At 40.0% G+C, this 14,562-nt stretch overlaps 1 protein-coding gene across 3 annotated transcripts in view; it reads right to left on the bottom strand.

Moving 5' to 3' along the window:
• The window catches only part of LOC105006659 (zinc transporter ZIP11), an 84,682-nt gene extending 76,116 nt beyond the window's left edge, over positions 1 to 8,566 (bottom strand). For 2 of the 3 annotated variants that reach the window (XM_010865298.4, XM_010865306.4), the window contains exons 1-3: positions 8,488 to 8,566; positions 6,181 to 6,298; positions 5,841 to 5,879 (exon numbers count right to left, since the gene is read on the bottom strand). In XM_010865298.4, coding sequence (XP_010863600.1) covers positions 5,841 to 5,879; positions 6,181 to 6,288 — 147 coding nt within the window. In that variant the 5' untranslated portion in view covers positions 6,289 to 6,298; positions 8,488 to 8,566. Of the gene's footprint in view, positions 1 to 2,856; positions 4,406 to 5,840; positions 5,880 to 6,180; positions 6,299 to 8,487 lie in introns of those variants that run through there. The other variant, XM_020046933.2, reaches the window with a different exon arrangement.
• Positions 8,567 to 14,562: the final 5,996 nt, after the last annotated feature.

The following is a 14,562-nucleotide window of genomic DNA, read 5'->3' as shown; positions in this document are numbered from 1 at the left end:
ATGGATTAGCAACTCTCTGTTATGTACATTTTCACTTAAAGCTATTACATTTTTATAGCACATGGTTTCATCATTCTCTGATGCTTGTTTGACAAGTCTGGCAGACAGGTTATGCAAACTATGCACAGTAAAATAACTAACAGAATCCACAGCCCACAAGGAGTGATACATTATTAACCTTTAACAGCCAAATAAAAAATTACATTATTTTATTTCCATATTAACATGTTGGAGAGGCGGAACATATAATAACCACTTTAATATCGATATTCCTTAATACTATTTCTGTTTTCTGTTCCCTGACTGCATTCTTTCTCCCACACAGTCAAATAAATCCATTATCACTGCACTTATATACATTCTCCAATCCCAAAAAATCCTTAAAGGACTGCACCATTGCCTATTGCATTCAGGAAGGTCATCATTGATTAAATGTTAACCTTACTTGTAAAAAGAAATGAACAAAAAAAGGATTCCTTTTTTACCCAGTGTTTGCCATATTGTTACTGTAATTGTTTTTTACTATAACGCAGCGTAAATTTAGTGCATTCAAATGACGATTATGAGCTACTGTACCTGGGTCTGATTCAGAAGCCTCTGAAGCCCCAGTTCCCTTGAAAGGGCAGGCCATGCATGACCCCTAGATTAATGAGCAACTTGGCATGGCCATTACCTGTTGCTAATTACCGCATCCATCTTTCAGAGAGCCAAAACCCTCCGTCTCTCAGAAAGCCAAAACCCTCCTTCTCTCAGAAAGCCAAAACCCTCCTTCTCTCAGAGAGAGCTAAAACCCTCCTTTTCTCAGAGAGAGCAAAAACCCTCTGTCTTTCAGAGAGAGTTAAAACTTTCTTTTCAGATTTCTTTTCAAAATTTGAAAAGAAAATGTTGGAGGGAAACCATATTTGTCACAGGAGCAGGACAGATAAACAACAATGTTTTTTGTGGATAGCAAGTGGTTTTACTTGAGATGCGGCATAATCAGTGCCCTCTCGGTAATCTGCCTTGTCGGAACCCTATGTCGGAAGTCTCACAGGGTATTTGGCAATTCCACCACAGGATTTAATTTCGGTGTCTGAGGTTCTGTTTCCTACTCCCTTATTTCAAACTTCTGTTCCTCACACTCTTGTAGTCCTCACCACAGACAATCCAAGCAGTAGTAACATTTCAGGTATAGCCTGGTTATCTATCTGGCAGTTACCTCTCTTGTATCCCCAAGTTAGCGCAGTTATAGTAAATTTTTTATTTAATAATAAAAAAAAATCTGTTTCTGTAGATGGAGCTGGAAGGACTTACAGAACCAGACATCATTGGCAAATCTGACATCAATAAAACTACTGTAGTGTGAAAACAACAATAGTCTAGTTATTAAGCCTACAATACTGTAGTTAGTGAGGGAATTTTTTTGTGATCCCCTGCTGATTTTGTACATTTGCCCACTGACAAAGAAATGATCAGTCTATAATTTCAATGGTAGGTTTATTTCAAGAGTGAGAGACAGAATAACAACAAAATCCAGAAAAAGATTGTAGACCTATACAAGGTTGGAATGGGCTACAAAACCATCACCAAGCAGCTTGGTGAGAAGGTGACAACAGTTGGTGCGCATATTCGCAAATGGAAGAAACAAAAGAACTGTCAATCTCCCTCATCATGGGGCTGCATGCAAGATCTCACCTCGTGAAGATGCAATGATCATGAAAACGGTGAGGAATCAGCCCAGAACTACACAGGAGGATCTTGTCAATGATATCAAGGCAGCTGGCACCATAGCCACCAAGAAAACCATAACACACTACTACTACTGATATCCTGCAGCCCCCGCAAGGTCCCCCTGCTCAAGAAAGCACATGTACAGGCCCTTCTGAAGTTTGCCAATGAACATCTGAATGATTCAGGGGAGAACTGGGTGAAAGTGTTGTGGTCAGTTGAGACCAAAATCGAGCTCTTTGGCATCAACTCAACTCGCCATGTTTGGAGGAGGAAGAGGAATGCTGCCTATGACCCCAAAAACACCATCCCCACCGTCAAACATGGAGGTGGAAACATTATGCTTTGGGGGGGTTTTCTGCTAAGGGGACAGGACAACTTCACTGCATCAAAGGGACGATGGACGGGGCCATGTACCGTCAAATCTTGGGTGAAAATGGGTTGTGGATGGGTATTCCAGCATGACAATGACCCAAAACACACGGCCAAGGCAACAAAGGAGTGGCTCAAGAAGAAGCCCATTAAGGTCCTGGAGTGGCCTAACCAGTCTCCAGACCTTAATCCCATAGAAAATCTGTGGAGGGAGCTGAAGGTTCGAGTTGCCAAACGTCACCCTCAAAACCTTAATAACTTTAAGATCTGCAAAGAGGAGTGGGACAAAATCCCTCCTGAGATGTATGCAAACCTGGTGGCCAACTACAAGAAACGTCTGACCTCTGTGATTGCCAACAAGGGTTTTGCCACCAAGAGCTAAGTCATATTTTGCAGAGTGGTCGAATACTCATTAAAATGCAAATCAATTTATAACATTTTTCACATGAGTTTTTCTTGTTGTTATTCAGTCTCTCACCATTCAAATAAACCTACTATTAAAATTATAGACTGATAATTCCTTGGAAAATCAGCAGGGGATCAAATAATGTGTTCCCTCACTGCATCTCTTTAGCATTTTCTGGTTCTCTCTCTACTATAGTCTAGCTATCTTTCTGGTACAGTATAGCTAACTCCCTGGTATAGTCTAGCTATCTCCCTGGTATAATCTAGTCATCTATCCATTCTCTTTTAGTTGTCACACTGGTATACTCTAGCTAACCCAACTGTGACTCATACAGTATTGCATTCATTCCTTTCCCCTATCCTTCAACTCACCCCAATCTCTCTTCTCCACTGGACGAGGAGAGCTCAGGAGGTCTCAGATCAATAGCCTCTTTAAGATTCCTCTTCCATCTTTAAGCAGTCACGACTCCACACTCAATAAAGACCCCGACTGAACATACCTTAGCATCTCTTAAAAGAGCACACACAGAGAGACACAGATACGGAGACACAGACCAAGGCTCCACATTGCAACAATTTCACTGGAAAGTGCAGCTAATTGTGTATGTGCACAATCATTGCCAATGGAAAAGCGCAACATTCGAAATGTCTGAAAAAGATCTAACAGATTTTATAGGGCCCCATTTAAGGTAAATTATTAACTGTTATTTGACTGGGTATATTGGCAGAAAACGCAGTTGTTTCTCTTGTATAATAAAGACCTAGAGAAAGTTGCAATAGGAAAGAAAAACGAAAGCAACAGATGAATTTTCTTTTTAAAGTAGGTCTTTAAGCCGAAAAGGTTGGAGACCCCTTCCACAGACATTATGGAAGAATAAATGTTTATGTTTAATTGACAGTACAAGAGACAATGAAAATTCTACTTCGACAACTGCATTTGTGTGGGTCCAGAATAATTTACTTGCAAAAAAAGCCAGTGGTGAGCCCTGAAACACACACTACAGAAAACTTTGAAGAAATGCAAGCACTCCAAAGAACAGAGACACACCTGAACCCAGAGCTGTTCTACTGTGAACTCTAAATCCTTGTTTGAATACAGCCCTGTGTTTTGAGTCTAGACTGCAGACTACACTCTGTGATGACTGAAGACATGGAGCTAGTACCAAACCACACATTAAATTGCTCTGGTCCCACTGGGGCCCACCCAGTAGCAAAAACAAAGCACCAGAAAACCGTGCTTGTCAATAACTAAACGCCTATGCCATGGTCCAGGAGGACAGATGTTAAGGGCAAAAGCTGGCAAGAGGAGCAATTGATTGGAGAAGATTGGAGAAACCCTGAACCTCATGCCAGGGACGTTGAGGTGCATGTTAGCATCAGAATACAAAGTGAGTGAGGCAGTTGGGCGGGGCAGGGGCGTTGACAGGATGACACACACCTTAATGATGAGATCCCCACTCCCAGGGAGGTCATCACGTCACATAACGACACACACCCAGAGAGGTCACCACATCACATGACGACACACACACAGAGAGGTCCAGGGACGTCACCACGTCACATGACGACACACACCCAGAGAGGGATTGCCACATCACATGATGACACACCCAGAGAGGGATCGCCACATCACATGATGACACACCCAGAGAAGTCACCATGTCATATTACCACACACACCTAAATGAATAGAGAGGTCCAGGGAGGTCACCACGAGGAGGGATAACTTGAGAAAGAGACAGACAAAGTCAGCTCTCATCCTCGCGCCATAGCAGGGTTAACCTTGGAGGAATGCATTGACATATCACCCTGCAATATTGTTATTATAATTCCTTCGGGTCCAGACACACCTCCGCCACCACAGGGCTCCTATAGCATTCTCCTCCAAGACAGATGCTACAGCAATGAGAAAATACAGGCCTAAAGGAAAATCCTAAAGGTAACTCAAAAATAATAAAACATACTGAGTCACCAACATCTTTTAAGACGTTTTCTAAAATCTGTCTAGGCTTATTGTTTATTTGCATTGTTTATTGATCAATCAACATGTCATCTTTGCGTCTGCTACTTACATCTCCCAACTGCATGAAGTCAGAGTTTCAAAGAAGGCGCAGGCAATACTTATTGACAATAGTCACCCCTTGTTCAGTGAGTTCAGGTTGCTTCCACCTGGTCACAGATACAACCTACCAAGACGTAGGACCAACAGATTTAAGAATTATTTTGTCCCTGCTGCTATTGGCCTTCTGAATTACACAAAGTAATTATATGTTTTTGTGTGTGTGTGTGTGTGTGTGTGTGAATTGTTGTGTGGTGTTTGAGGAGTTAGCTGTATTCATTGTGTTGATAGATGAATGTACTGCTGGCTGTGCCACAAATTGCCCCTCAGGGATAATAAAGACAGCTAACTAACTAACTAAATCGCTCAACATCAATAGTCTTGCTACAATTATGGCTGGAAATCACCCAGTACCTCATAATACAATATTATCATGATACTTAGGATATATATTATGAATGTGTAGGCATCACAAATGTATATTATGATTAGAAAATGCAGTGTAATTGGGATTTGAGTAGGGTCAAAGTGCCATGTCTGGTATGGTGAATTAATTTTATGCAGATATCCAACATCTTCACAGACAAGATGTGGTTATAGCAATGATGCAACCATAAGGAAAAGTCTGATATTTCAAGACTGTGTTTTTGCTGGATTGACAAGAGAAAAATAAGTAAGAATAAAATACAAGTGTTTTGGGGATTATGACACTTTACCGTTTCAGTCAATAGCCACTTAGCATTAGTTAACGCTACCTACATTAACAACAATTGGTATGTATAATCTTTTTCCCCAATTATTATGCGTGTATTTTAATGTTGACCTCACTCAAATCCAGCTAAGACCTAGATGATTGTTCAGCCTACGCAAATAACTGACTTCAGCACAAATACTTTATGCAGGCATCATGAGGATCTCATTCCAAAGCACCATCAGCGATTTCCCACAGAATTTTAAATGGCTTGAAATAAAGATGAACAATTCAAAAGATACTGAGAGGCTTTATGACTTAAAGAAACTCCTTCTGTAACATTAGGGCTCCCAAAAAGAAAGTGTGTGGATGAGCTTAAAACTTTCTTGGCTATCATTGTAATCTATCAGTGTATTCATGTTTAATAAAAAAATAATATATACTTTGAAGACAGAGATCATCTTAATTAAAATGTTTCAACTTCATTTTGGTCAAAAAGACTATCAACATCTGACAAATAAAATGTGGGGAGAAGAAGGTGCGTGTGTGTTGGTGAGAGAGAGAGAAATACTAATTTAAATTAGGTTGGAAAGCACATTTTCTTACCCCAGCAGCAAAGCCCAGACTTCCATCCAAGATCCGTTTCTGAATGGGGCACAGAGAGGCAGAGTGAAGTCTAACCAAGGGCATCAATCAGCAAGCCACTTGGGTGTGTGGGCCAGTTCACAAAGACGTAACGCCCCCCAAGATACCACTGAACTATCAATACATGTTTTATGGAGCAATATATCTGCTGAAGCCACTCAAATATACTGCTGATTGATTAACATACTGGAATATAGGAGTACACACAAGGGATGGAACCTATGTGCACATGCCAGCATCACAACACGTTGAAACCTCATACGGCAGCGGCACACTGAGAAATGCCGTGGCGGTCCTTTACCTGTCGGCTGGAGAAGACGAAAACCAGGGCAGCCCCGGCAGCGGTCAGGCCCCAGGTGAACAGAGTACCCAGCAGGGCCTGAGTCACAGGACTGTATCCCGGAAGCATGGTGCCAACCCTGGGGACGGAGAGATAAACACTGTGAAGTAGAGCGAAGAGAGGGGAGAGCTGCACCGAGGGGTGAGGGGAGAGCCACACAGAGGGGGTGAGGGGAGCGGCACAGAGGGGGTGAGGGGATCGGCACAGAGGGACGAGTGGAGCAATCCCGAGAGGTGATTTGAATGGTTGTTGTGCCAGGCTTTTTGCTGTTGTGCCAGGCCGTAATTTTATCAGGCATGTATAATATTGGCTTACATGCACTCGTCACATTTACATCAATGCAGCTTCTAAACAGCAAAGCATCTTAATGAAATACTAAATGATGTTATAACTGATGTCATGCTAGCTAACGTTATGCCCTCGGGATGCACAGCGATAGGCAGATGTGAGTGACCATGACCTGAGTCAATCTCAAACCACTAGGCGACTGAACTGTTTTTCCTTTACCCCCCCCCCCCCCCCCCGTTTTTCAACAGTTCTAACAGTCTGAAACAATTTACAATATGTGCACAATGACTGTTTAAAACCTTTATACAGTCCACAACTCACACAAAAACACGGGGAGCCTGACCGGAGCACAACATCCGGCCAAAGCGTTCCTTGCTACCCATGAAAATAACTGTCATTCTGCAGTACAGCGAGGGAAGTAATGCAGTAATATTAGCCAAAGCAACAAGTAATGACTAATGAAGCATTCAACGATATACTACATTTTATTTAGACGAGGACTTCAGTACAGATGGGTTATTATGCGTTGTAGCTGTTAGCTGAAATACCTGCCTGCACCCCTGTGGATAGCAATTTTGCAGACACTCTTCGCTATTCCTAAAATGAGTTGCACTGGACCTGGATGAGCCTGTCAAAAAGTAACTAGTTCTAACTAAATCGGCCTACAGAGGCTTGGAAATGCCTCTGTACCTGAAAGGGTTAAAGGAACCACTGGCATAATGGAGAAGGGGTCAAATTGCAAAGTCTGATATGTGGATGGTGACAACCAACCTCTTCAAAGACCAGGTGTTTTAAATAGCAATGATGCAACCATGCATAAATCAATGATATTTCAAGACTGTGTGGATGCTGGATTGAATACTGAAAATGTAATACTGGTAAAGAAAAAATAAGATTTTACCAAACGGGGGCAAGGAAAGGTATGAGTAGGAAAAGCAGACTAATATTATGAAGTATGGACAAATTAAATAAAAGCTTTGCAGCATAGTTTTCCTGCCAAATAAAATATTTCACATTATCTGAATGTGATGTAATTGTAAGAATTGGATCTTTAAAAGTGATAAGAAAAGAAACTAACAGGGTGGAAAGTGTAATCTGGGTTAGATAATACAATAATAATACATACAAATTGATGTGTTTGTCACACATGACTATAACCACTATGAATCAAATTGATGAAAAATATGTGCATTTTATGATAAAAGGAATACTTCTTCATATTTAAAGTTTGCAATTTATATGTTTCACTAAATTAGACGTTCTTTCCTCTGGACTGTAAAAGCACTCGACAGACAGCTAACGTGAATCTAATGTAAGATGCAAGGTACAGTGCAATTATTCCTGTAATAATATGAGTGCTCCAATAACTAAGGTGTTTTTTGTAGAACAAAGGGGTGTGTGCTAAATCCTGTTGTTTAAGGAGCTTGACAGGATAACCTGTTTGCAAATTACTACCCAACCCCAAAAGCTTCCTCAATAATCTATCTAGCTAATCAAATATACCAGCGTGGCAGGAAAGAAGAGAAATATTAGCTAAATGCCTTTTCGCTGCATCTGATCTTTCTTCCTGACCCTAATAATTGGATCCACTAACATTCTGTCACTAAAATCAATGACAGTGAGTTTGTTAGTTTGCTAGCTATAGAGTATGAAGTATACATTAAGAATATAATGTAAAATAGGTTCAAGCAGCAATACTAAGTTTGATAGTTTGCGAGAAGTACTGTATTTCAAAATATAACTTGTTCTAAACAATGTCACCAAAGTTAGGTTCCGAGCAAGCAAGCCAGCAATCAGCAATATGCACCGAGTAATCTAGAATAAAGCCAGCTAAGTCATCAAACATTATCAATGAACAAATAGGCTATCTGACAAAACACCACGTCAGGCTCAATAATGCTGAAGCAATCTGGCTTAATCCAGGACCAAAATCTATTGTTATCTTGTTAATGTTAAAATTAATTGAAAACGTTAACTTACTGTCACTCCTGGAACCGAAGGTCCACCTAATATATTTACTTCCTACTTCCCTGTACACGTGTGTGTGACAAGTTAAGCACCGCCCCTTGCGAGATCCTTTTACATGGCCCGGTTCTCCGGCTGACTGGAGTAAATTCAAACCTTTTCAAAATACCGAAAGATTGAATTCGACCCACTCGAATCACTATATCCTGTCAAACGAACTAACCCATTGGCAAGTCTAGAGGTGTATTCAATATGCTAAATAAACATTTCATTTGCGCAACGTTTCGTTAACAGAAGCAAACAGAACGACGAAAAGCGACTTTATTTTTATTTTATAAAATCTGTTTGACCAAACCGTCCCGCCACTTAAAAGTTATGTTAGGGGTTATGAATACACCCCAGGTGAGTATTGACAGTATGACAGCAACCCTAGACCAAATTATGAAATGTGTCATGAAATTCATGACAATTCTTTCTACCATCACTTCCACTTTCAGTGGAAATTTCAAACTAAATTCAGAATTTTACTTTTGCTAATTTAAATGTACTTTTGTATGTACACTGTAAGTCAGTGTACAGAAGCCTAACAGCTATTTGGGCAGATTGACACCAGCTCTCTAAATGTGAGGTGTGTTTTCACTGGTTGCAACACATGCAGTCACACACCCAACTCACACAAAAACATAAAAAATAATGCCAAATATTTAGTGAATTATATTGAAACCAAATTTGCGAGAAAATGCACAAATTTACATGCCATACTTTGTGCATTTTTGTGAGACCTGATTCTTATCTTGTTTATACAGCTTTTGTAAGCAGGTCAGCAAAATTAACATAAAGTAAGAATTGAATACTCTGTTGCTGAAGTTTAGTAATGTCCACAAGGTATGCAATCCAGTGCATTACAGCTAAAATGCCAGGCTATGCTACCATATATACAAATGGCTTTAGCAGTCACTTCTCAACCTGAAAAGGAGCATTTCTAAATGTTTAGCAATGAAATAACCAAATGCATCAAAATCAGAATTCCGTAACTATTTTATGGGCATGTAACAAAATGGTTCACTTTGATTAAAGATTTTATCTGTGTGACAGCATCCTTCTTCTGTTATCCACAGTCATGTTCCATAGACCTTTATGCTGTACTGCATCCATGGTCAGTACGTTTGTGAATGGTGCACGGCAGTGCCTTAACAAATGTTAATTGTCAACTCATTGACTGCGTTTTGCCTATATTGCCCTGTCTATGAAACCGCTCATTGACTAGGTCACTTGCTTTAAACAGCTTTCTGTCTGCCTTAACAAGGTTTTATGCACATACTCTAATTGCCTCCTCAAAGTGCTGCCTCAGAATGCTGTAAATGGCATCAGGGTCTCTGCTAATGCTAACAAGGGCGTTTCCCAACATTCTGCTCTACGGGTTCTGAATGCTCTAGACTTGGGATGCCTATGCAGTTCTGCTCTACGGGTTCTGAATGCTCTTGACTTGGGATGCCTATGCAGTTCTGCTCGAAAGGTTCTGAATGCTCTAGACTTGGGATGCCTATGCAGTTCTGCTCGAAAGGTTCTGAATGCTCTTGACTTGGGATGCCTATGCAGTTCTGCTCTACAGGCTCTGAATATATATATATATATATATAAGAATTCAGATTAAATAAAATTGCTGTGATTAGTCATTTCTTCTGTACCCCCCAAAATGTATCATGGTATAGTTACAGATTACCTGCTCTGGGCAGGTTAAGTCACAGGTAGCTCCACTCACTAAACACTAAACACAGTAAATCACATTTAAGACAGCAGTAAAGGCCCAGTTCAGTAAAAAAAAAAAAGATTTCCCTTTTTTCTTCATGACATTTCCGTAGTTCAGTGTCTAAATAAGACCCTGAACTGCTTGCATACATTTTAGGAATGTATGCATTAACATACATTTTATGCATTTTCAAAAGTGAGTGTTTGACATGCATTTGGCCAAAGGTTTATATTTCACATGTATTCCAAATAATGACAAATTCCATCTTAGCCAAAACAGCTCCTTCTTTTAACCTATTAACATAGACAGGCATCAAACACCTCTAGCCTCACCATATGATATGGTGCAGACCAGACTGTCCAGACTGTTAGCCCCTAGCATAGTCAGTAGGTTCAGTTGTCCCCATGGAGACCGTGGCTTTGCCTCGAGGTTGAGCAAAGCTGAATGTAATTGTGGTCGCCTTAGCAATCTTACTAGAATAAATTCCACCTCCATTCATGTCATCAATAAAAGAGAGTTTGGTAACATTTCACTTCTATTTAATGTTAGATCCCTTGCTTTCAAGGCAATCACATTCAATTAACTTATCACTGATCCCAAACTAGATGTGTTGGCGAAACAAGTTAACAAAATGAAATGGGCCATGTTTTCATCTTTTGAAGTTCTAGTCAGGTAATGTATGCAGTCCACTCAAGTTCATGGTTATAGTTACTTTATAAAGTTACTGTTTGTTGTAACAGTAACACCTGGGCCAAATACAACGATCATTACAGACTTCTCTGAATTCCTTTGAGACTTTGTACTCATTGCAGATAACGTAATATTTCTAAATTCAGATGGAGAATTTTGCAGACCTTCTCCAAAACTCACATGTGTTGGGACCTACGCTTTGCCACAATCATACTCAGGACCCAGTTTTGCCACAATCATACTCAGGACCCAGTTTTGCCACAATCATACTCAGGACCTACGCTTTGCCACAATCATACTCAGGAACCAGTTTTGCCACAATCCTACTCAGGACCCAGTTTTGCCACAATCATACAAAGGACCCAGGTTTTGCCACAATCATACTCAGGACCCAGTTTTGCCACAATCATACTCAGGACCTATGCTTTGCCACAATCATGCTCAGGACCTATGCTTTGCCACAATCATACTCAGGACCCAGTTTTGCCACATGAACAAGATATTTTGAAACTAAAGATATGTTGTCATAATCCTGAACTATTGGACCACATATCAGTATGTACAGTTGCAACCACTACAATAGTACATTTATCCTAATCTCAGTTATCCTGAGACCACAGAACTTCTAGAACCTTGGGTCAGTGGGACACTAGTTTCTAATCCTTTATCTCTCAATACATTCACCTAAATATGGACAGCCTCTGTACCTGCTTAAAAGGACCCTGTATCAAATAAACTACTAAATGAGCTAAACCTCCCTAATGGACCCTGTTCCAACTAAAGTACTACAGGAGTTTAAACAAATGATAAATCCTACTGAGCATGCAACTCAATGCATCTTCAATGGGAACATTGGTCTGAAGTGCATTACTAAGATTTAAAAGCTCTAAATTAGGCAAAAAAAACTGTTGCTGAACCCTATATAATCATTTTTATATCCCCAAGTTGATTTCAGATGCAATGTAATGTAAAACAAGAACAATGCCGTCTGTCAAAGTATATTTGATAATATGATGATGAGTGCAATGTTGATTTCTACTGAATATTAGCCTATTTCTTAATTATGTTGTATTTCCAAGCCCCTGTAGTGTAATTTAGACAATAAAGTAATTGGCTCCTGTTCACATTCTGATCATCAATATAGCTGTGGGCATTGTCTATAGAATGTTAGTGACCATACCAACGACATGACCGAGTGGCAGGGTTGCAATCCATGAATGTGATTTACTAATAAGTAACAGCTAATGTAATGATGGTAAATATTTCATGTCCTATTAAAGGTTATCTTATAAAAAGAGATTCTTCAATTTTCTAAATACTTAGGACTAGGCTTCCCAAAATGACAAACCAGGCAGTATATATAGAGGTTAGATTGTGCTTCTTAGTTCAGACTGTATCGTGATGTTATTTCTTTTTGTTTGTTTACAGCAGAAAACAATATAGACTGGCTACACACTGCAAACAATATAGACTGGCTTCATACTGCTTTATAATGGAGTGGATGTTCTGAAGGGAATTTCAAGGAACCAGAATCTTCTGGCATGACTAAATAAAAAACATAAACGAGGGGAAAGGAACAGACATTAAGGACTACAAAGAACATGTAATATGATTAGACCAGAACTTTGTTTGACTTGTCACCCAAACTACAAAGTATTTGTTTTGTATAGAGAAATATTTACCACTTTTGGTCAGGAAAATATGGAATAGTGGAATATGGTTTCTGAGCTGGGTTGAGTGGACAGCAGTGTATGGACTTGGTGGAGGTGTGTGGAGTGTGGAGGTGGCAAAACATCAATGTTCTAAAGGGCCCCCACAAAGTCATGGGGTGTGAGCCCATCTCTGAAAGGAACACCTATCAATCTCAGATTATTCTGCTTGAAATGGCCCTCGAGATCCACAATTATTAAAAAGTTATTGCATATCCGTAATGCAATATCAACATAAAAACATTAACCTGATAAGCTGGTGTGAAAAGTGAAGTTTACGGTGCCTGAATTGTTCTTTAGCTGATATGTTGGTGTTTGGACATGATTCTGGTCCCTGTTTAAGCAAGTAAGTACTCTATGCTCACTGCCATCAGTTTTACATGAACAAGTTGGTCAGAGTTGTCCTCACTTACAGAAGAGCCAACGAGGATTTCAAGACAGCCGCTAAATGATGACCATCATTCATAGCCAACCCTTTTCTCCAGATGGAACCAGTCACTTATTACAATGCTAAACATGGACAACTGACGGTGGCTGGGAAACCATGTAATTCCACCCGCTCCCTAATTTAATTACTATTGATTTCTGTTTTAAAAACGTTTTTTATTGCCAGTGGCTGTGCCAGTTACAGCCCAGGTTAGTCAGTGTCAATTTTAAAAGGGAGTCCTGACTCTGACATGGCAGCTGTGCGCTGTCAATTGGCGCTCCAGGTCACAGCCGTCTGTGACATGACCTGTAATCAAACAAGTTTTTCAGGGCGCCTCAACACTTTGGTGAAGTGCTTCAGCCCACGTTTCAGCCCACGCCCCCACCTAGTGGGCCCGGTGTTAGTAGAATCTTTCAGCACTTTTTCCCCGGGTCACACTTGATTCTATTCTTCTAAATCATCCAACAATACTCAGAAGAAAAAATGGTGAAAGCTACACTCTCTACTATTTTAACTAAAAGCATTTGGTGTAGTGTGACCTGTTGAAAGTGCATCACAGCTCCATTTGAGTGGTCCATGCTGTGTTTTGATAAAGATCATGGTACTCAGGAATGTTCTTTCCAGACATACCGGGTGAAAATGTCTATTCAGTTTTGACCTCATTAACCCTTTGGCCAGTAAATACTAATCAATCTTTAGGATGCCCCTGACCTCTGGCCCCTAAGGTGATCATCCGTCATCGACTTCAACATTCAACCCTTGTGATAGGGTAGAGAACACACTTGGATGCCCAAGGAAATTTCTGTTGGTTATTTATTTGCAAACAGTGCATCAATTTCCTTAATTATAATTACAGCAGGACAATAAAGGTATAATGTGACCCATGGGATTGAAGGACCTGGAAAAAGGTCAATACCATTCTTAATGATGTTACAGATGTGTTCTTCTTATGTTTTTCGGAAAATCCCAGGACCAAAGAACAACCCAAACTGTGTTTTAATAAATTAGAAAAATGTATTAAACTACGATTAGACTAAGGTTATATCTTAATGACTTGTAATAATTCTGACCATAATGAAAACATTTTGCCACCAGTAGAGTGATGGAAGCATCTATGGTACATTCAAGGTACATTTTCAAAAAGGTAGGCCATATGTATATTGACTCGTCCACCGATCAGCACTGGACAGAAGGCTCAAGGTCCTTCTCTCTTTGGAGTCAATTATTTTCAGGGTTGTAACACCATTTAGGGACGAAGGGACACATTATACTAGTAGCTTTCTTCTCCTTTGCTGATCTATGCAATTATTATTACAAATAGGTCTTTTCCAATATAATGGCCGGAAGCACTATTGGTTTTGATTAAATTAAATGGAAAATGTATATATGGAAAGAATAACATGCCCGTTTGTCCACGTCTGAACTCAGACAGTTCAGTTAAAATGAATGGTGCCTCTAGAGTGGTTTAATGTGAGGAAAGCCAGCAGCTTTCTATAACGTAGGCTACCCCTCTG

This window comes from Esox lucius, chromosome 5 (assembly GCF_011004845.1).
Source record: "Esox lucius isolate fEsoLuc1 chromosome 5, fEsoLuc1.pri, whole genome shotgun sequence".
Lineage (NCBI taxonomy): Eukaryota > Metazoa > Chordata > Actinopteri > Esociformes > Esocidae > Esox > Esox lucius.
This window is presented reverse-complemented; position numbering and strand designations above follow the sequence as displayed.